At 40.5% G+C, this 22181-nt stretch overlaps 1 protein-coding gene across 1 annotated transcript; it reads left to right on the top strand.

The window, feature by feature from the left end:
• Positions 1-10716: 10716 nt before the first annotated feature.
• On the top strand, positions 10717-19162 carry hopx (HOP homeobox). Its single transcript, XM_061048541.1, has 2 exons — positions 10717-11074; positions 18865-19162. Exons 1-2 carry the CDS (start codon positions 10928-10930, stop codon positions 18940-18942), a joined length of 225 nt encoding a protein of 74 aa, XP_060904524.1. The 5' UTR covers positions 10717-10927; the 3' UTR covers positions 18943-19162.
• Positions 19163-22181: the final 3019 nt, after the last annotated feature.

The following is a 22181-nucleotide window of genomic DNA, read 5'->3' as shown; positions in this document are numbered from 1 at the left end:
CCTGCTGGGTATTAAAGTGCTCTTGTTTTTATGCTACTAGCTGACCGTTAGAAGATCATCCATCCATCCATTGTCTTCACTGTTTGTCCCGTTCGGGCCACAGGGGGGCCGGAGCTGATCCCAGCTGTCATTGGGCAAGAGGCGGAGTTACACCCTGGATTTGTTCCCAGTCAATCACAGGGCTGACATACAGAAACAAATAACCAGCCATACTCACATTCACACCTTTGGGCAATTTTGGAGTCCCCAATTAACCTAACGAGCATGTCTTTGGACCTGAGGGAACCCACACGTGCACGGGTAGAACATGCAGACTCCACACAGAAAGGCCCTGTGCCTTTGGGATTTGAACCAGGTTCTCTGGTTTATTAGACCAACTAAATAAGTCAAATCTGCATACGACTTAAAAACATCCAGATGTCATGGCTCTGGATGCTAGAGTCTGTTAAATACATTTTTAGCAACAGCACTCTGGTCTATATAGTCCAGCAGTCAAATGGGAATTATATGTTTTGGCTGCAGCCCGAACAGACAGATTATATCTTGATCTGTTAGGAAATGGTTTAGACTGAAGTTACAGTAAAATTTTATGTGTCACATATTTCGTTGTCTGACCGTTGACTGTTTTCATGCCACCAAGAACATTTTTTTCAGATTATCTCGAGTTGTTTTTATTTTTATTTTTATTTTTTTTGAAGAGCTGGGATGGATGTGAAACAACACTTGATTCCATGAGAAACTAAAAATATGCATTGAAGCTTAAGTTGCACCGTTTTATAAATGGGAGAAACTGCAAACACTGTGACTCTTTAATTGATATCATTTGAGATCTTTCGCATGCCTTTCCTTACTTACTCCAGTAGTTTCCAGACTTCACAGACCAAAGCTGACCCGTGTATGAGAGCTGTTTGTCAAAGAGACTCGAGTTGCTTTAAAAGGAGCCTGAAGCTAATCGCCTGTAGTAAACACACAAACAAGTGAACTGCTCTCTGCTCCATTTGCAAACATATCTGTCTCAAATATGTTCTGAGTGCTGTTGTTCTCATGGAAAACTACACCCTCCAATATTTTCACCCGGTCAGGCTTTCGATGCCAGCTCTACAGAAGGTTAACGGTTGCAAAAATGTCTCACATTCCCATTTTTAATTCAAGCTGCAATTTTAAAATATAAGTATGCATGTTTGGAAATTACTGAATCCAGCTGGAAAGGTGTCAGAAAGTCATTTTTAGGCACTTCAGAGCTGCAGTATGGTACAGTATGCTATTTACACTTTTTCTACTTATCTAAAAGCAGTTAGGCTGGTGATGCCACATGTTGGTCACTCACACACACACACACACACACACACACACACACACACACACACACACACACACACACACACACACACACACGTGCTAAGACCACAACAAATAAAGCTCAGATGTTTCCCTTGCATTTCACCTGACACTATGGCAGCTCTCCTTCATGTCTCTCTCTCTCTCTCTCTCTCTCTTTCACCCAACAAACAACAAGTGGGTTCTGTTCTGTTCTGTCAGCTATATTTAAACTCCACTGTGACTGGTCCAACCCTTCACACACCCACTTCCAGCACTCCAACCCCCCCTTTAACCCACCTCACACAAAACTCTGGTCCAACTTTCCCTCTCACTACAGACCTTCTTTGATAGATTCAATCACATGAAGTCACAGCTCCTTCATTCGGCTGTACATTTTACATTTTGCTATGATTTACTAAGTAAACTAATTAAAGTAAAAAATAAGTCTCAATTCAAGGTCAAAACCTTTCAAGACCTACCTTCAAGAATACATCACTTAAACCTCCAAGTACCAAGCGAGCCCAAGACGATCATTGTGCCAAATTTGATGTTGCTGAAATATAACCTTCTCAAGAACAGGATGGAAGAACGATCCAAGACAAAACAGGATGGCCCCAGCTACAAACTTTTCTGCTCCTAAAGCAAAAAAAAATAAGGGAGAAAAAACTTCAATAAAGCATCATCAAAGAGCTATGTGGCTCCAGGTTTCTTCTTGCACAGTGTATTCAAGGAGGTGTTGTATCAACCAGGACTAAAGACCTGCAAAATCTGCATCAGTGCGCCCTAAGTAGGCTCTCAGTCTAGCTCTGGAACAATTCTCCATATTTAGAAAGAATACACAGGTGTCATCGGCAGAAAGAATAACAAACAAATGTTCATTTTTAAACTGTATCTACCCTGACTTGTGCACACAGTGTTCAGTTCTGATTTAACCCAGCCGTCAGGCGGTATGCATCCCTCCTCCCTTCCACGTCTTCCTTTCCCCCTTAAAGATTTTCAGACACATATACGCAAGCTCCGGTCTCGTGCACTCTGAGGTTATCTTCCAGTGATAAGCAGCTGGGCGGTCTGTGGGAGTCTTTAAGGGAGTCTGTTCTTGGCTTCACTCAAACGCTCTTTCTTTGTTCATCCTGTAAGCAAACAATGGGGTATTGTTGCACCGGATATACTTCAGATAGTGGCGGCTAGCAGTCACAATAAAGAGAGAACTTCTTTTAGTAGTTGGAGAGGGGAAATATTTGAGTCTGGGGCCAGATAGGGAGCTCATGTGCCTTGTTTTTTATTCCTGTGGTTCAGCAAACCTTGTTTTTCTGCAAGTTTATTTTACAGTATAAGAAGCAGAATGAGGTTCACTGAAATGTGGGAGAAACCGTGTACGAGTCAATTAAGTCGTAGGTCGATCGTGACTTGAAGTTTCCTTGAGGAAAGACAATAGCGAGGTTTTATAACCTCCGTCTGTCAGAGCATCATTAATGTTTTCAGCTCCCATCGAGTCCTTTTATCACGAGCAGCTTTGGGGACAAACAAACACTTCTGTTTGTTCAGCTTGACGCAGCAACATGCAAACTCCTTCTTCACGATCGAGCTTTTCGACTGTCAGAAAGAAGAAACAGAATAAGTCCAGCTGGGTTTGTTTTGATGAGACGCTCCAGAGTCCTCGACTTGAACCACATGCAGAACGACTTCAGAGGGAGGGATGGTGCCGAGGCCTGAAAACAACCCAGACCCCAACAGTCTGTAAAAATTCTGCAAAAAACATTGTTTTCCAGTCATGTAGTGGGGCTTGAGTTTACTTTGCATAACAACCATTTCTATTGTGTTACATCAAGTGATCACATTAAGGGATAAAAATGCATATTTCAATAATTAATTTAAACTACTTTCACTTCTAAAGTGGACTTCTACTGACAGTCCGTCTAGTAATTTAGAAGATATTGAAAAAAATATTGACAAGAATTTAGATTTGATTTTTTCCGAGTCATTTTCAGTCCAAAACGTCACTGAGGGTGAATCAGGAACTGGTTTCTAACGTTTGTCTTGGGAAAAACTTAAATCAATGACCGCTACAACTTTCTGCTGTGGATATTCTCTATTTGTTTATTTATAGTATATGTTCTTAGGATGCCAATTATCCACACAAACAATGGTCCAATAAAGAAATAAAACCAAAATCAGTGTTGTACTAGACAAAACGACTTGTTGTCATGTTCAAAATCTGTTTGGATTCGCAGTCAAACTTGTAGCTTCAATCACCTGGAGTCTTGGCCTTATGCACACCATGCCAAGGCTTCACATGTCGTCCATGTCAGGACACAAAATACTTATCCTCCTGCGTTACTTTGTGTCTTACACTGAAAATAAACATTTTGGCTCCAACAAACACAAAGTTTTACCGCCTTTTAACTTGTGAAGCAGTTTAATTTGAGAAGAAAAAATGAACATACAAGCGTGGATAAAACAAAGGTTTCTCACATTCATGCAGGATTTCTGCTTTCCAACGCAGGCTTAAATATCACAACACTGTTTTAACCGTTTGTTTAGTTTAAAACTCCTCCATGGCAGTTTTCTCTCTGTCGCTCTGGACTGTTGTGTTTGGCCAGCAGAACCAGTGACTTTCAGACTCAACCCCTTCCCCAGAGAAGTCAGTAACTTTCAGAGGGCCCCCCCCCCGTGTTAGACATGGAAAATATAAATCCACCCAGTTACGCAAGAGATCCTGTCTTTATGCTCCTCTGAAGCTTTGTGCTTCCTCTGTAATGGTTGGGCCGACTCAGGAAGTTGTTTCCTGCCGTCGAGCCTTGGCTTCCCTTTCGGGCTTCTTGAAACGTCTTTAGCGCTTCCTCTACGAAGGCCAGCCTGAGACTCAGAGAAAAACAACCTGAAAACATCCTAAAAGACATCTCTCTAGCCTTTTTCCACACTTGCACGAAACTCCTGAAAAGTTCCTCAAGTTTTTGGGGTGAGCTGCACGTGCTAAACTGAACAACCACATTTTTCACTCAGAGTTTATCCAGAGTTTCTCCTGCCAGCCGCCAAGCAGAATATCCACGTAAAGTCAGAGTTAGAACGCAACAGGCTGTAATCAGGAGAATTCACAGCGGGGGACTGAGGGAGAGGTTGTGGTGGCGTTTATTCCCTATGATACACGATAACAGACTGTATGCATGCCATGACCAGTGCGATCTCTGTGCATGTAACAGAACGTCTTCGTTATGTTTTCTGTTAACCAGTTAGTTATTCTCTACTCTTTTGTTGTTATTGTGATCGTGTTGAATTACACATCATTGATATACAGGCATATTCTCCTTGTGTCATATAGTGGACTCTTTTGCTTCCTTGGCTACATCTGCTGTGTTCTCTTTGCATCATGTTTAGCCCACCTCCCGTTCTACAGGCATTGTCTTCCACTATGAGGTGCATGTGTGAACAACAAGGTGAGGATGGTTTCAGGGCCAGTCAGCCTACAATTTTCAAGACGTTTTCAGGAACGGATATTTGAAAATGGCTTCTGACCTATATGGCTTCATCGTGGCTCCTCTACTTCCACTGTTAAGAGTTCCCATCCCAGTTGGGAAAACATGCTAAAAATAAGTCCACACATGGTGTTGTAATCTTGTGTGGGTTTGAAAAACACATCGGATTGGTTGTACAAACATTAAAAAGCAAAGCTACTGAGGAGGAGAAACGTGACCCAATCACCCTACAGCTCTTATGGCTGACGCGGCCAAAACACAAATATGCATAAGTACCTGGATTTTTAAATTCTGTCCCTCCTGTCTAGAAGGCTGAAAGTTGTGTTAATACACAGACTATAATATTGCTTCTGAAGGAGGAGCTGCTGGATCTTATTGTAGAAAGTAGCCAGATGAGTTTGATAAGGCGTCTAACTTCACAGTGCATGAGAGACGTGTCCAGCTTTAAGAGAACCCCAATGCAGACCCAGCACATACTGGAGCAAATACAAATCCCACTTGGACTGGGAATGAGACAGGATTGTTGGTTAAGAGGAAAGAAAATCTGACTGGTATGATTGTTCCCACTGGTTCGTCCAATGTAATCAATATTTGACCAGCCACTCTGTATAAATATCAGTCCTCAAAAGTAAATATTAGAGCTTTAAATGTCCTTCTCCATTTGCAATAAACTGGATTAATATGCGCTTAATTTTGGCCGATGTGCAGAAGATTACCATGGCTACCATTCCAATGTTTTTTTTCTCTATTGAAAGTACAAAAACATCCTGTTCAATATATGCATGCCATTGTTGGTGTTGGTGTAAAATGGCTTTTTGATCTTTGGTTTGTGTATTTTGCCCCGTACTTCACTTTTCCTGTCGAGGAACAATAAACATGTGACGCATTCCTCAAACCAGTTGATTTTAACCCCACCTTGAAGTTTGATTGTTAAAACAATTTGAGCAATTATCACTCATCATTGAGTCAAAAAAAAAAACCCTTCATGAGTAATACGATCCTGCTTCCTTGTATCATTAACAACTGTGCCATTTTTAGGCCCCTGGTGAGCTTTTACACATTTCCTGGCTTAGTTTTTCTCCAGCACAAACGGACGCCTGAGCTAAGATGTTGCTTTTGGCTTCATTTATTGGGCTTGAGATTATTATCTAATGTAGTTTACATTTAGTCTTTTGGTTTTGGTTTCTCTTGGTTCTGAATTCCAATGTATATATTTAAATCTGAAAAGAAAGGTCTAGTCCTATTTTCTTAGATTTCATTCATCCACAAGAGTATTTGCCGCCAATATCCTGCAGACTGCACATGTCAGTCTCTTTCAGCACTCTATTGAAGACCCTTAATAAAGCAGCAGCCTTGTTTCCGCCTCTCCCAGGTCAATGAGAATTAGATTCTTTATTGCCAGATGTTTTTGTTTGACGAATGAGTGGGTGGGTAGCTGGGAGCTCAGCCTTATGTAACGGCCATGTGCCGACCTCGAACCCCGGCCAGTAATGAATTCTGTCTTCCAGCCGTTTGTTTCTGACTCGCGGCCTCTCTTTAATGAAAACAAGCCTCTGTGAATTACGAGGGTTAAACGGTAAAAATGGAGGACGCGGCTGGTGAGGCGACCAGAAATTGTGTTTTCTCAGTTTCCCACAGGAGCCACAGTTTTATTAATAGTAACCTCCTGTGCATATCTGATTCTCCACGGATTTACTGTCTCATGAGGAGGATCAGGCTCCTTTTCTGAACACTAAACCTCAGGGTTTGTCTTGGATTTCCTCTCCTCACGGTGGTTAGGACACTGCTTTTTTGTCAAAGAGGACAATTCAGATGATTAACTGTACAGATGTTTTTGCCAAAATAGATTTCCAACACTTTAACAATGAAACACTTTTAACTCCTCATAATATCCTCAGTACTGTTGTGCACATGTTTGCATGCTTATGTTTGCATTTATTTATTTATGGCACAAGCATGGCTTCCCTGCTCTCCTGAAATAAGATGTATACAGTCCCTCGAGGATAACTTAAATATAATAGCTATAATAACTGCTACATAATTAGCAAGTTTTTTTGTTTGTTTTGTTATTTTTTGACTGAATTAAACAAGTGTTGATATCAACCATTTAAAATCAGTGAGCAACAGTAGAGTTGTTTCAGGTTAATATCACTCTTTCTTTATTTGCGTTTAAAGAATTGCTTAAATCTTTTCCACTCATGCTCTCTGGTACACTTCAGGCCTGCATGCAAACACTGGAACCTTTCTGAATTGGTTGTTCCCATATGAACCTCACAGGGGGGAGACTTTCCCTGATCGGATGGACGCGAGGGTCAGCGGACGAAAGGACAGAGTCAAACGCCATGATGACAACTTTTGCCTTTTAAAATCAATGTAACGTGTAGTTCCATATATTCACATACAACAACAAGAAGAAGAACAGAGGAGAACAAACAGGTGAGCAGAACAATAATAAAGTTCATTACTTGCACAGAGATCACACCAGATGACTGCTGGTATCAGGATACAAATGTCATCTCCCCCTCCTACTTGCTAGCGGTGAATTTGCCTGAATATTTCTGTGTTCACACATTAACTCACCCTGACTTCACGCAGAAAAATTCATAGGCGCTGGTAGAAAAAAATCCCGGGTAAAGTCAAGGTACAGAACTCATCTGTATGCCTGCACACATGTATCTCACCCTGAAATGTCAGGCAATTTCAGTTTTGTGTTTGTGTGGAAACACTAGAATATAAAGCTGTTTAAAGTCTTTATTATAACGATTAACCATCTTGCAAATTATTTACAGATGAAGCATTAGTGAATAACAAGCATTGGCTGCATTATGTTTAGCCATATGAAAGTATGTTGAAAGTAAAACATTTTTTGTATCTCTCTGAGCTTTTAGGTCTACATGTGGATTGATGTTTCTTTAGAGCTTTGAAAACATTCAGGTAAGACCTTTTCTTGCTGGATCATACACAGGTACATGTTCTTGACTTTAGCTAATGTACTTACAGTATGATTGTACTTACATCATGATCTCAGCCTGTGACTCAGCAGTCACAGCTGGATATGTGACAGAGCATCTGCATTCCTGTCGCTCTGTCTGTGAGAACTCGGAAGAGCTTGCAACGTGATAAGCGTTCGGGACGAGACGTTGACACTTGTACCAGTAATTATGTGTAAAAACAACACTTCACTACATGCTTGTGTGGTGCAATAATCCGCCCTCTGCTGCAGCCGTGTGAGGAGGTGATCCCATGTCTCGCTGCAGGAACGACACATCATGACTCAGACTCTGTCACGAGCGGGATTAGCTCAGGGTGGTTTTATCTTCCCAACAGATTCACATCCTGAGGGCTGCTTTGATCTGGATCATCACACTCACAGTAAAGTCTTTTATGTTTTTGTTCAAGGTTGGTACAACATGGCTGATGTTGGTCATATGAGCGCCTGAAGAAACTCCCAAACGATTGGTGAACTGTTTCTTCTTTGGATAAAAATCCAAGCTGTAAATGTTCATGTTCACTGAGCAACATACAAGTCGAGTAGACGTGTTATAATACCAATACAGTGTCCCATCTCTATTTTTATTATATAACTGAAGTCAATGTTGAAAAAACAACGAGATAAAAGTAAACTCCTGCACACTGTCTAACTTTCAAACAAACATTTTTTGGCTATGTTATAAAATTTTTGTTTGGAAGTTGGACAGTGTGCAGGAGTTTACTTTGAAGTCTTTTATAGACACATTGCTCTCCTACACAGCTGTCTTATTAAATGGATGTGTGAAGGTTTCTTCTTTTTTGAAAAAATTCTGTTTTGAAAAAACAGTAACAGAAACAAGTAAGCCTAAAATCAGCTAACAAGAATAAATCAAGAAAACAAGTCAGATTAAACACCAAGAATGAACAAAAAAACATGTTTTTTTCATTCAAACCAACAATTTGTGCTCATGTTGTATCCCAAAATACGTACCAAATACATATTTATCACCATAGCCTATATGCAATGAAGTCATTAGGCGTTTTCGGGCCGCAGGAACTTCTTCATAGTTCTAGGAACTGCTGGAACGCTCCTCCTTTTTTATTCATTGCGCACCACAGGGACTATGAACTTTTAGAGGGACCTTGTTAACTCCTGCTTCAGAGTAGGTACCATGGCGGTGAGAATGTAGACAGATAAAAAGTTCCCATTAGGATTAGTTCTCAGGGCACTCTCGAGTGGATAGTTCCTCTTCAAAAAGTCCCCAAAAAGGTTTAGTCCGAGAACATCTATTGTTATACAGCACTAGTATGCAGGAGAAGAAGAAAAGCACCTGTTTAATATTATAACACAACAGACATAAATCAATTTACATGTTCCAAATTATAAACTGATGTTATATTGTCTGTAGATGTTTCACCACCATCAACATTTTATTTGCATTTTTCCCACATTTGAGCTCACCTTGATTTTCTTAATGCGTTTCATTTTTGGAGAAAATAGTCCAAAGACATCATAGTCAAAACTCTGCCATATTTATGTTGTGTTCTGTCTAGTCGGGGATTACTAAATTTGAGTCATGTCCCCCACATCGACTATCTTTACTCACTTCACTTGAGTGTAGACGTGTGTAGGGAGTAGTAGTAGTAGTAGTAGAGAAAGATTCAGATAAAAAAGAACAAAACACACTCAAACTATCTAGGTTTTATCTACAACAGAGTGAGTGAAGATGGACTGTGGTAAAAACAGTACTGAGGGTTTCCGTCTTATCTGGACGTCTTGTGAATGAGAGTTCTTGCTCTTAACACCGTGTTCTGTTCAAAAGATGGAGACGCTGGCAGATTCAGAAAGAAATTAATCTTCTAAAGCAGTCTTCCAGGAATAGACTCATACTCATCCTCTGTCACTTGCAATATTGGAACCTGAAATCATAGCAAATTAAATCAATGTGTAGGGAACTTTAGGAAGTACCCTCAAACCTTTTGTTGAGCTAATGTGGGCAGCCATTTAAATATTCAGTTATTTATTATCCCCTCTCTTGCCCTTGTTCACTGTTTCATAAGTTTGTTTATCATGTAAGATCATATGTTAGCTTTATTTTTTAGCTCTAAACTTAATTGGTGACATTTTGGGTTACTATAAGAGTCGGACCATCAAGTTGAATTTGTCCCCTCCATTATAGAGTTTTTGCATCAAATAACTAATTTAAACAAAATAATACAAGTGAAAAGTTGGACATTTCACGATAAGTATCATGACAGAATCTGGGTTTGACCAATGACATTGTTAACATTGAGGAGGCGGGGTTTGTGATGTAAACTGCAGCCAGCCAGGAGGGGGAGCTCTAAATATTTTTGGCTTCACTTCCAGGCAGCTGTTTCTCTGTCCATATTGATGTACAGTCTATGGTTGTAGAGGTTGTAATATATTTGTTCAGTTTTACATATTTTCAAGGGTTCATCCAGAACACACTGAACCATTGCAAGTTCCTTTAAAATAAAAAAAAATAACAAACAGATGTGAATTTTATCCAGAAAGTCCATAAAAACACTTCAATGCCACTAGATTTGAAAAATTCTCTAACTTGGCACTACCTGGTGGCAGCACCAAGAAATAAAACTATAGCAAAGGCATTGATCCCAATGACCCATAACCCTGATGTGTTTTCAGTTTTACTTCTTATCTTTACTTTTTGTAGGCTAACTAAGTATTTTATATTGCCTGTAAAATTATCCCATGATGTTTCTGTTTGTAGTGACAATACTTGAATGTATGCTTTGTGTATCACTACAGGCAGATTTGTTCCAGAGTATTTTCTAGTCAGAACCATGATTACCCTTTAATTCCCACATTGTGCCTTTAAGCGCGGGATGTTTGGAGGAGGGGTTTACTGATGGGAACGGCCTCGTGACGTTTCCTCTGTTGACAGTAGTAAAAGCTCCACACGAAAACACACACCCTCACACACACACACAGCATCTACTTTGTTCACACGCTCCCTCCAGAGAGCCTCCACCCCCGCTCCGCGCTTCTCCATCACCGCGTCTCTGCCCCGCGCGTCCGCCGGCTGTGCGCACTACCAGCCCTTGCCCGATCCGGAGCTCCAACCGGGACTGCATTTCAACTGAAACACCCATTGGACTTGACACAAGGATAAAGTAGCAATATGTCCTGTGAAATCATGGCGGGTATGAAGCTGTCGGACGAACAGGTCCAAGTGCTGGAACAGAGTTTTAAAGTGCACAGATATCCGGACGAGACATCGCTCATGTTGGTCGCTGCGGAGTGCGGGCTGACAGAGGAGGAGACAATAGTAAGTCATGACACAAACATCTATTTAAATGCCTATGTGGGACTAGAAATTGAAAGAAACTGACCTTTTTCCCTTTAGTTTCGCTAAATGTTGTGTTATAAAAACTTTGCAGCCTGTTCAGAAATAATGACATAATCATCCATGTGTCCGTAAGTCTTAAAATCCATTTGGAGACTTGTACTTAGGTAACTGTAATGCTGTAGTGAACTGAGATTTACAATGGAATTAAGTGAGTTTTTTTCGGGGTCATTTACGCACTTAAAGTGGTCAGTATTTTAGTTAATATTTGGGGATTTTTAATTCCTGAGGTAATGTAAGTCTTAAAGTATTTTATGTTTGTTCCATATTTATTTTCACACTCAGTGAGTCTGTGTGCCATATGTGCGCTTAATTGAGCACACGCCCATTTGACAAATGACATATTCCCTATTAATCATGACTATAAAAATACTTACAATAGTCCTTAGAATTAAAGACATGCCTGTCAGTGTGTTAAATCATTGATTAATAGGACATTTTAAAGTACATTTTCATTTTAAAAGGAGAATGCGTTTATGCTGAATGAGTAGTGTGATCTTCAGCAGTACATAATATTTTTTTTATTATTTGTCCATGTTCTGACTTTCATTAGAGTAAAGCTAATAGTTATTAGAAGACTACCTTGGAAAAAATCTTCCTGAAAGAGCCATAGAAAGTGTACTGAACTACAATATTTGAGTAAATTTACTTGATAGATGAGGAAACTAAAGGTTGAGACTTTATCACAACAAGTGTCAAAGGAGGATTTACAAATCATCACTGATGTCAGTGAGGGGACTTCAGAGGAAATGATGCTATGAACGGGACATAAACATGTAAATGTTCACTTTGGTCAGCAGGAAGAAGGGGATTCTTAAACCAAAACAAGACTTTAAATCTGTCAATCCTGGTCCTCCTCCACTGACAGTGAAAAGACTCAATAGAAGCCCAGTTCTTGAGTGATCCTGCACAGTCAATAAATCTTTTAAAGCATCACGGTGTGATGAAATAATCCTCATTGAAGTGTAAACTCTGACCACAGAGGCAGGGGAGACGCATTGATCGTGGCTTGAACAGCGCCAGGGCGGTTTGTCCTCATGAAGTCACTTTAATTTAACACTTTTTTTTTTGGCTCTGACAAGAGCTGTTGTGTTCTTACAAACACTGATTATTCTGCAAAGGATGACTTCATGTTTAAAAAAATGGCTAAAAAGAGAGATCATCTGTCGATCAAACAGTGAGGGTGAGACTGGGACCTCACATTTGTTGGTAGAGTTTATAGCTGGTGATGTTGTCTCTTTTGCTGCTGGTGTTTGTGTGTCCTTAAACGTGATGTTGTCCTTAAACTTTTGATGTTCCAGGAAAGACAAAAACTGAAAACATGTGTCACAATATGCAGCAGCAGTTTTATTGTACAGTTGACAGGAATTACTTCTCTAGAAACCAGGTGCATATTATCAGCTCGGGTTTTGGCTCATTCAACATTAATTTCAGGCATTTTTTTGACAATTGGTGGATTAAGCGTCCTTAATGGGCAAAGAAGTTGCAGGAAAAGTAAAAGTTTGACTGATATAAAAATGTGAAAATCTTTTTTTTCGGAAAAATAACTCAATTCGCTTTCTTTATGCAAAGCCTGCACCATCAATAAAGTGTTGTCTTTTACTACCTAAAGGTGTAATATGTCGAATTCTTACTCTAAAATATCCAAATTAACAAATTGTTTATCGTTGCCATGGAAACACTAGATGCTACCTCAAAGATCGCTGCATAGGGAGGCGGGATCTGCTACTGAAAGCTGCCGTACTGTAGCTGTATGTGCTGCTGTGATAATAACCTTTTAGAAATGATACTTAAATACATTAACTCGTTCATAAACATATCCTCTTCGGTGGACTCGGAGTTCGTCTTCATCGAGGGCCTCGCCAGCCTCAACGTCATCGCTTGTTATTGTTTTGATTGATAGCCCCCTGTTGGCGGATTTACGTACTGTGTGTTTTACATTTTTTTTGCTTTTCTTAACAATTCACTTCTTTATGTAAACTATCTGAGCATGAAAATAATCTGCCATGTTTAATTTAAATCACGTCAGAGTTTTGAGGAAAACGAAACACAAAATTATTCACGAGTTATTTTTTATTTATGCCAATAAACAATGAAGGACCCAAAACCAGAGGTTTATAATTTATTTTCTCAATTCACTCCCAATTCAACCCAAAATACCTGACATGAATGTTGTACAATCGATGATTACATTAAATCTTTAAGTTTGATAGAAGTCAAAAATCTAAAATATGTCTTCACAGAAAAGAGCGACAGATATGACCAAGCGTTAAACAACTGGATGTTTTTCCCCCTTAATGACTAAAACAATCACAAATGCATTACAATTTTCTCTCTATGAATTAATAGACATATCGTTTCAGCCATAAAGCTTCTAAATGAACATATCGTTGTTCAAACCAAACCAGAAACACAACTTGTACTCCAGCAGGAAAGGGCCACCAGGCAGCAGTTGTGTAGCAAAGCCATGTTAAGCCCCTGGATATAGACGTGAAGTGAAGCAGAAAAACTGCCAATTACATGAAACATCGCATTAGTACTTAGGTATTTAATCTCTTGCAGCCCCCTCTCCCACATGTAAACACTCCCACCATGCCGCTATCTGAGGAATGTCTTCGTCCTACTGTAAGGTCTGAGCATCCGTCACATCAGGAGCCAGATGTGGAGCTTCAGAGCAGCGATAATAACCGACATGTTGAGAGCGCTCTGAAGTTCTGCGGGCATCTCTGGAAGCATAAATCTTTATAAAAGCACTCTGAAGAAATCTGCAGCCTACATCCACTACAACAACACCAAATGTCATTTGGCATTCCTCTTCAGGATTTGGCAGGCAAACAACAAACGTGTTTGCTTAGCTGTGCTCACAAGAAGGTTAAACCCTTCATGTTAATTCTGCCATTTGAGTTGACGTAGCATCAGGTTCCTCTCATAGGCAAATTTCTGCTCCTGCTTGTGCTCATGGGGCGGACAGATGGGTTTACATCGGAGGAGAGAAAGGGTTCTCACGTGGCGTGGAAAATGTGTGTCCTTTTCATAATTAGCTCAACGTTTCAGCAGTCAATAAGCCATGAATGTCATGCACAAGCTTGTCGCTGGTTTTCCACTTCTTGGACTTCACAAACCAGTTCTTCTGGATTTCTCAGAGCTGAGGTAACACGGGCATAAAACAAAAGTGCAAATCATCAGGTGTAAACAACTACATGGCACAGAGTATACTTGGTATTTTTAAGTAAAGATGAGGCTTCTTTTTACGCCTTGTTGACGCCAGTTGTGTAGCACAATGGCATGGGCTGCGGCCGCGCTCACAGCTCAAAACAATCACTGTTGTCACGCATGTTGGAGGAAAATAGTTGAAAACTGAAAACATACTTTGGGTTTCAGTCACTTACATAACGAGTTAGTGAAAAACAAGCTGCTCTGTTCTGATTTAAAGTATAGAATTTAAAAACATGGGCCCTGATTTTACATCTTTCAAGATTCAAATAACTGAACAGTGAAATGAGTTTTGGATTACTCCAGTAGATTGCTTTAGCTTTCAGCCTTTGAAACATACTTTTAAGGTCGTGCTTTAGGGCAGATGTATTCAGTTGAAGCATCTTCAAACACTGACAAACTCGGGTTGATATTTTTACTGCAGAGGATACCGTCAGGGATTAACAAAGACACCAGACTCCATCACAAAAACAGTCATTTTGTCTTGCATTACACAGAAGTCGCTGATGTAAAGCGGCCTTGAGTTGAAGATTTGCTTATTTATTTTTCTGCGACGGCAGTTTTTAAAAAGTCAGCTCTGATTAAACCCAACATTTAACACAAAGAAAGAAGATGTTGAGGTAGATGAGCAACTCCCACGATTAACGTGGTAAGATTAGTGCGAAAGGAACAAATTCTCCTGGCAAAATCTAAAACAAAAAACAGCAGACCAGCATGACAAACAAACTGATTATTACGTTGGTCTGTTCAGCTTAAAATGTCGTTAACCATCCGTATGCCTCAAAGCCTCGTGAGGGTTCATCCCTCCCCAATCCCACATTTTTTTTTTCAGTTTTAAAGCTTTAAGGTATACTATGCGCCTTTCAGAATAGCTGTATAGTAGATGTCGCACATTAGCGCCGGTCTATCAAACCAAAACAAAGCGGTCCCTTCAGCAGACCACCTTTCCTCCCCCCCTCACCCCTCCCTCAGTGTTCTGAGTGCAGCCGTTAGGAATCAATCTCAATAAGAAACAGTATTCAAATGCTTTTACAGACAACATAGTTTTCATCATGATATTGGATTATCTATGTGCAAAATTTCAAGTGTATAAAGCACTAAAAACCTCCAAAAAATTATACTCACATTCCCCATGTACCCCACATTAGCCCCTCATGAAGGCTGGGGCGTACAGAAGGTTCTGCTTAGAATAATCGCACATAATAAAACAGACATTGTTCCTGTGTTTTTTCCAGATAAAAAAACTATTCAACTTTCAGGATGTATCCACTGCTGCAGCTCCTTGTTGAGAACCTGTGAATTTCATACAATAAAAGACATTGAAAGTTTCCCACTTGATTTTGGTAACTACCACTACAGTTAATGCTTTTCCGCAGATTTGCTAAAGAAACAAATGTGCTTCATTATTTTTGCTCCATCCATAAAGCTCTATAAATCCCGCCTTTTTTTTTCCTCCAGAGAGGCTATGAAAATGTTTCTAAATCTTCAACTGCGCTGATCTGCTTCCTTACTCCTCCTCCAGCATTAGTGACTGTTTCCATTCATTGTATACAAAGGCGGGAGAAGCCGGTCCAGGGTGAGGTAAAGGTCTGGCCGACCATCAAAAGACCTGACTTCATTTCCAGCTTTTTTTTCTTCTTGCTGCCCCTCTTTTCAAAATGTGTTGCTTTTCTTAACAAAGCTCTCATTGGAGGAGGTGTCACCACTCCCCGTTTCACATTAACAACATTTACAATGTGCTCCGGGCCTCTGTGCACGCGGCATGTTTGAGCTCCTTTCATAGACCGATTTATTTGTTTTCAGGGCTGCAAAGTCACTGACAGAAAGGTAAAGTCAAGTTTGATAGACCTTGTTATGTAATCCGGTGCTATAGTCAAAGGGAACAAATGACACAAGCACCATTGTATGGGTCAGCAGGATTATAACTCTCACCACTTCTGCTCTGTAGTGGCATGTGTGCAATGCTTAAGAGACATTCAACGATGTGATACACTCTGGAAAAGAACCAGGGAGAAGAAGAACAAGTAAAACAAGTATAAGACTTCTGCCTTCCATTCAAAACCTGACAGAGAAAAAAGTATTTTTAAGACTAGACGTTTACAATCTTCTTCAGCTGAGAAATATCTGACTTTTCCCCTGATTTCTGTCCCAAATCCCAAAACACAGAGTGCAGCATGAGCAGCCAGTTCTTTATTTGATTTAGTCTCTGCATTTTTTATTTTTTTGTTCAAACCCAGACGACTCCAAATGGAAATCTCATATGTTTCCAGTATAAAATGTTGAAACCATCCAGGCGTATGTCTTGTGTTCTAAGGCCAGCGTTCCCGATCCCTCCCTCTCTCTCCTCAGCGTTATCGAGATGATGTCAGCATTGTTGTGAAACCCATGACAACATAAAAACAGCAATGCGACGGGTCACGGGTGTGTGTCAGGGCACTCGGTGCTGTCGCCATCTGGTCAGAGTTTAAGTTGTGCAGTTGTTGGTGCAGCGTTCAGAGTGCAGACAGCTATTGCAGGGAACTGGATCGAGAGAGAAAAAGGCCGATTTAGGATAATTGGATGGAAACATTCTTCTTCTGTGGTTTCTTTAATACAACGTAGCCTCAGGGTCAATGCGGTGTCTGTGTGAGTCAGTGACCACATTTACATGCACCGAGAAATGTGACCGTTATGTGATTATAAAAGTCAGGAAGGAAGAAAGCCGCAGTTAAGAACTCTCTTTGGATCATAGATTTCATGTTTGGGGCTTTTTAAAACTTCTTAAAACAGCTGGTATGAAGATTTGCACAAGATCTCTATCCATACATCCATCCATCCATCCATCCATCCATTCATCAATCCATCCAACCATTCATCCATCCATCCATCCATCCATCCATCCATCCATACATCCATCCATACATCCATACATCCATGCATCCATACATCCATCCATCCATCCAACCATCCATCCATCCATACATCCATCCATCCTTCCATCCATCCATCCATCCATCCAACCATCCATCCATTCATCCATCAATCCATCCATCCATACATCCATCCAACCAACCATCCATCCATCCATCCAACCATTCATCCATTCATCCATCCATCCAGCATTTTTCTTCTACCCTTATTTGACCAATTTGACATTTTCTTACATGTGTGCTACAATGTCATAATCTGAGTATCCAGGTCATATTAAAGAAAACAAAATGTGTGCTTTTCAGAATAAAGTCCATTTAGCAAGGGGATGAAGTAATACTATTACATTAGTAAAGTTGTAAATGTATAAGAAAGAAGTTTTAAGGCCTTTCTGTTATTTTGGAGGGAACATTTGAGGAGCAGCCAGCAGTCATCAGAAAAACACAATCCTGTGTGTCTATGTGAGATCCCACAGCAGCTTTGGAGGTTGCTGGATGCTCTGTTAGTATCTAACACCCGATGGTTTGGGCCCACATGATCCATGGACACTTTCCTTTGTTTCATCTCACTGTGTCTGTTATCATACAAGTATCATCTGGTGGTAACAGGTGAAACAACATTTATCATCAGTTACGTAACAGCCTGCTGGAGTATTCAGCTGCAATATTAGACAAAAAAAACTGTTACAGAGCGCTTATGTTGTGTTAATGTTTCTTGTGTTTAGAGGTGGGTAAAAATATTCTTATCTTCTGAGATTTTCATAAATTCCAAAAATCAGTCACTCCCTGCTAAGTGCTAAGGCTAGCTCTTCAACTTCAAAAGTAGAACGCCAAATGGATCAGCAAGAAATTCAGCCAGTATCGCATATGACTGGAGTAGATCCTGAAGTGTGGACTAATTCAAAAATAGACTTTCAATCATGAATCCAGAATCGTTTTGAATCGAAAATAGATTCTGAATCGAATTGTGACCCAAAGAATTGAAATTGAATCGACTCATGGGACACCCAAAGATTCCCAGCCCACCTGTGTTAATACACATGTTAAGTGTATACTTAGTTTTTTTCCTACTACAAGCGAACTTCCACCTTAACAGGCACATTTCCTGCAGGAAACACTGTTATGAAAGGAGACAATAGGGAGCCAATTAATGATGTTAAAATGCTCAAATCACTGCAAAGCGAACTGTTAATGCTGCTCACAGGTATTGAAGTCGCACAGTCTGGTGCCATAATGGTTTTAATGTATTGTGTGGTCTTGCCTGTATAATACAATCACTCAGCAAAGCAGTATGAGGTTAGTTTACAGTCACAGACAATTGTTGTGTAGGTAAATAGAACCAGTGGCCTGAGGATGAGGAAAGAATGACAAAGAATCTGGAGACCTGAGTTATTTGTACAAATCATTTTTGACAATACAAGAACTCCACCTGTGTAACTTCTCAGGAATATTCATGTAAGCCAGACGCATCACGTCATCGCTCTCCTGTTTCAGTCTCTGGATCAGATTGTGCCAGCTGTTCTTCTTAAGTCCAAACAAGAAAAAAACGCGGCTACTTATTTGTAACACCTTCCTCTGTCTTTTCCCCCTCAGAAATGGTTTAAGCTGCGAAACGCACAGTGGAGGCAGGCGGAGGGTCTTCTAGCCGACCAGGGGAAGGTGTTCGACTGATGAATCTGCCGGATCCCAGCCCTGACGCTCTGCCCTGACGTTGCTTCCTCTCTTGGACGTACTGACCCTCCCGCCCTTCCTCATTTGTGTCCAAATCTGTCTCTTTTGTATCTATAAAGCTATTTTAACTTACTGTACGTAATGTGAAGGTGTTTGTGTGTTGTTGCCAATATAACCGCCATGTTTACAGAAATAAAGATATAATTATTATGTGTTTAAATGACCTCGAGTGTTCTTTAAAGGTAGCTGTACATTCAGGCAGATGAATTCAGCGTGGGAGCAGAGTTATACAATGGTTGTTGAAGTTTAAAAGGGGCGTGTTGGGGGGGGGGCTTTGGGGACAGTGTGCTTTTGTTTTCAGGCTTTGTTTACATGTATGTCAGTCAGCAGGGAGCAGAGAGCTGGACGCCCGAGCTGCTCATGGGACATAAAAGATGTCAGGAAGCGGCGGGAGTACAATAGATGCTCCTGGAATCAGCTGGGGCTGTTCAGGGACAAAATCTGGAACATTTCCGTGATACAGGGTGGAGGGAGAGAGGGAGGGGGGTCGGACATGTGAGCCGGCTGAGCTGAATGGCATCATGGGCTAAACAAATGACAGGTGATGTCATGTCATTGTCCCGTGTCGCCCCTGTGACTGCTAAATGTAAAAAGGATGTGATCTCATCAGCCAGTTCAAAACAGTTTTTTTGTTACCATCCAATAAAGACATTAACGTCGATTAAGTGACCAAACAAGCACATATAGCTTTTTATGTTATCCATCTGATCTGTTGAGCTTTAATGTTATCCTTTGTTTTACATGGATGGATTCAAACACTGTTTCAGAACTGGACCTTGATGGACTCATTCCTCTCTTACACACCTACCTGTTTAATTTTAACAAAAAACAAGTTGTAAACTGTGTGATTTAGACTTCAATTTTTTTTTCTGTGGGGGAATGTAAACATTTTTAAAATCAGACTACCAGGCTAAAAAAGTTGAGCATGAGAGAGAACAGAGAGGGCTCGTTTCATTTTACAGGACAGAATAGAAATCCTGACCCCTCTGATTGTGTTTGAGACAAAGGAGGAGAAAGATAGAGAGAGAGAGAGAGGAGCTCAAGGTGCCAGTTCCCCCGGTAGTCTAAGCCTATAGCAGCTTAACTAGGAGTTTGGTCTACACCAGCGCCAGCCCTAACTATGAGATTTATCAAAAAGGAAAGTTTTAAGTCTATTCTTAAAAATACAGACTGTGTCTACCTCCCGGACTGGAAGACGATTCCAGAGGAGAGGAGCCCGAAAACTGAAGGCTTTACCTCCCATAGTACACTTAGAGACTGTAGGTACCACTAGTAGGTCTGGGACCGTAATGTTCTCGAGGGGTAGTACGGCACTAGTAGCTCTTTAAGATAAGATGGTGCCTGGCCATTTAGAGCTTTGTAAGTGAGAAGAAGGATCTTGAATTATATTCTAGATTTTATAGGGAGCCAGTGCAGAGAAGCCAACACAGGAGTAATGTGGTCCCTTTTCCTAGTTCTGGTCAGTACACAAGCTGCAGCGTTCTGGACTAGTTGAAGAGTCTTTAGAGACTTACCAGAGCACCCTGTAACAAGACCACAGGTAACTGAACTCAAAAGCACGACTCACAAAAAACAGTCTTTGGTTGGAGGGAACAAAAAACAGTCTTTACTTCTAAAGCAGACAGAATCCAAAAAAGTGATCAAAGAAGAAACAAAGGGCTTGTACGCTTCTCACAGGGGACAAAGACGAACTGGCACAGAAGGAAGGGAAGCCACAGACTAAATACAAAGGTGAGGGGGAAGACAATGAGATGCAGCTGGGAACAATCAGGGCGGGGCAGACAATCACACAGGTGGGAAACACATGAGGGCAGGAAGTGAAGGATCTGAAATGAGAGGAGAGGTTAGTGACGCAAAACAGAAAATAATACAAGTAGAAATTAAAACATAACCTAAGCCACAGAGCTGGACATGACACACCCTGACAAAAGAGAATTACAATAATCCAACCTGGAGGTAATGAATGCATGAAATAGTTTTTCTGCATCATTTTGCGACAGGATATTCCTGGTCTTAGATATATTACGAAGGTGAAAATAGGCTGTTCTTGAAATTTGCCTGATGTGAGAGTTAAAGGACATATCTTGATCAAATTGAACTCCTAGATTCCTAACAGTGGTGCTAGATGCCAGGCTGATGTCATTAAGGACAGTCAAATCACTAGAAAAGTCTCTCTGAGGTTTTTAGGGCCTAGCACAATAGCTTCAGTCTAGTCTGAGTTAAGTAGCAAAAAAATTCTGGTCATCCAGGTCCTAACGTCCTTAAGGCACGTTTCTAGCTTACATAACTGACTGGTGCCATCGGGCTTCATTGATACGTAAAGCTGAGTATCATCTGCATAACAATGAAACTGTATGGAGTGTTTCCTCATAATATTTCCCAGAGGAAGCATATATAATGTAAAGAGAATCGGTCCAAGCACTGAACCTTGTGGCACTCCATGGCTAACTTTGGTGTGCATAGAGAACTTATCATTAACATGTACAAACTGAGATCGGTCTGATAAGTAGGATTCAAACCAACTTAAAGCGGTCCCTGTAATTCCAAGTAAATGTTCTAGTCTGTGTAATAGGATCTGATGGTCAATAGTGTCAAAAGCAGCACTAAGATCTAACAAGACGAGCACAGAGAGAAGTCCCCTGTCTGAAGCTAGAAGTAGATCGTTTGTAACTTTAACTAGTGCAGTCTCAGTGCTATGGTGGACTCTAAATCCTGACTGAAACTCCTCAAATAAACTGTTGTCATGGAGAAAGTCACACAGCTGTTTAGCTACCACCTTCTCCAGGATCTTTGAGATAAAAGGAAGGTTGGATATAGGCCTGTAGTTAGCCAGAGTTCCTGAGTCCAGAGTAGGCTTTATAAGTGGAGGTTTGATTACCGCTACTTTAAATGACTGTGGTACATAGCCTGCCAGTAAAGACATATTGATCATATCTAATAGAGTTGCTAACTAAGGGAAAGACTTCCTTAAACAGCTTGTTTGGGATTGGGTCAAAAAGAAAAGACAGGTAATATTAGGCTTAATTATATCTGTATTAGTAGAAGTAGGTGACGTAGTAACAATGGGTGTAAATTAATGAATTAAGGCTTTATTACAAGAGATTTATTTTGAAATTACCGGAAGTGTATATGTAGGATATACATTTGTTTTAAAGGTGTGTGTGTGTGTGTGTGTGTGT

Source organism: Labrus mixtus, chromosome 10 (genome assembly GCF_963584025.1).
Source record: "Labrus mixtus chromosome 10, fLabMix1.1, whole genome shotgun sequence".
In the NCBI taxonomy this organism is placed as follows: Eukaryota; Metazoa; Chordata; class Actinopteri; order Labriformes; family Labridae; genus Labrus; species Labrus mixtus.
The sequence above is the reverse complement of the archived record's forward strand: the minus strand, read 5'-3'. Positions and strand labels throughout refer to the sequence as shown.

Bases quoted from the DNA above. Each gene is read 5' to 3' on its own strand.
- hopx (XM_061048541.1), top strand. From the start codon at position 10,928: ATGTCCTGTGAAATCATGGCGGGTATGAAGCTGTCGGACGAACAGGTC. The intron at 11,075-18,864 runs GTAAGTCATGAC...TTTCCCCCTCAG, and splicing joins TGACAGAGGAGGAGACAATA to AAATGGTTTAAGCTGCGAAA.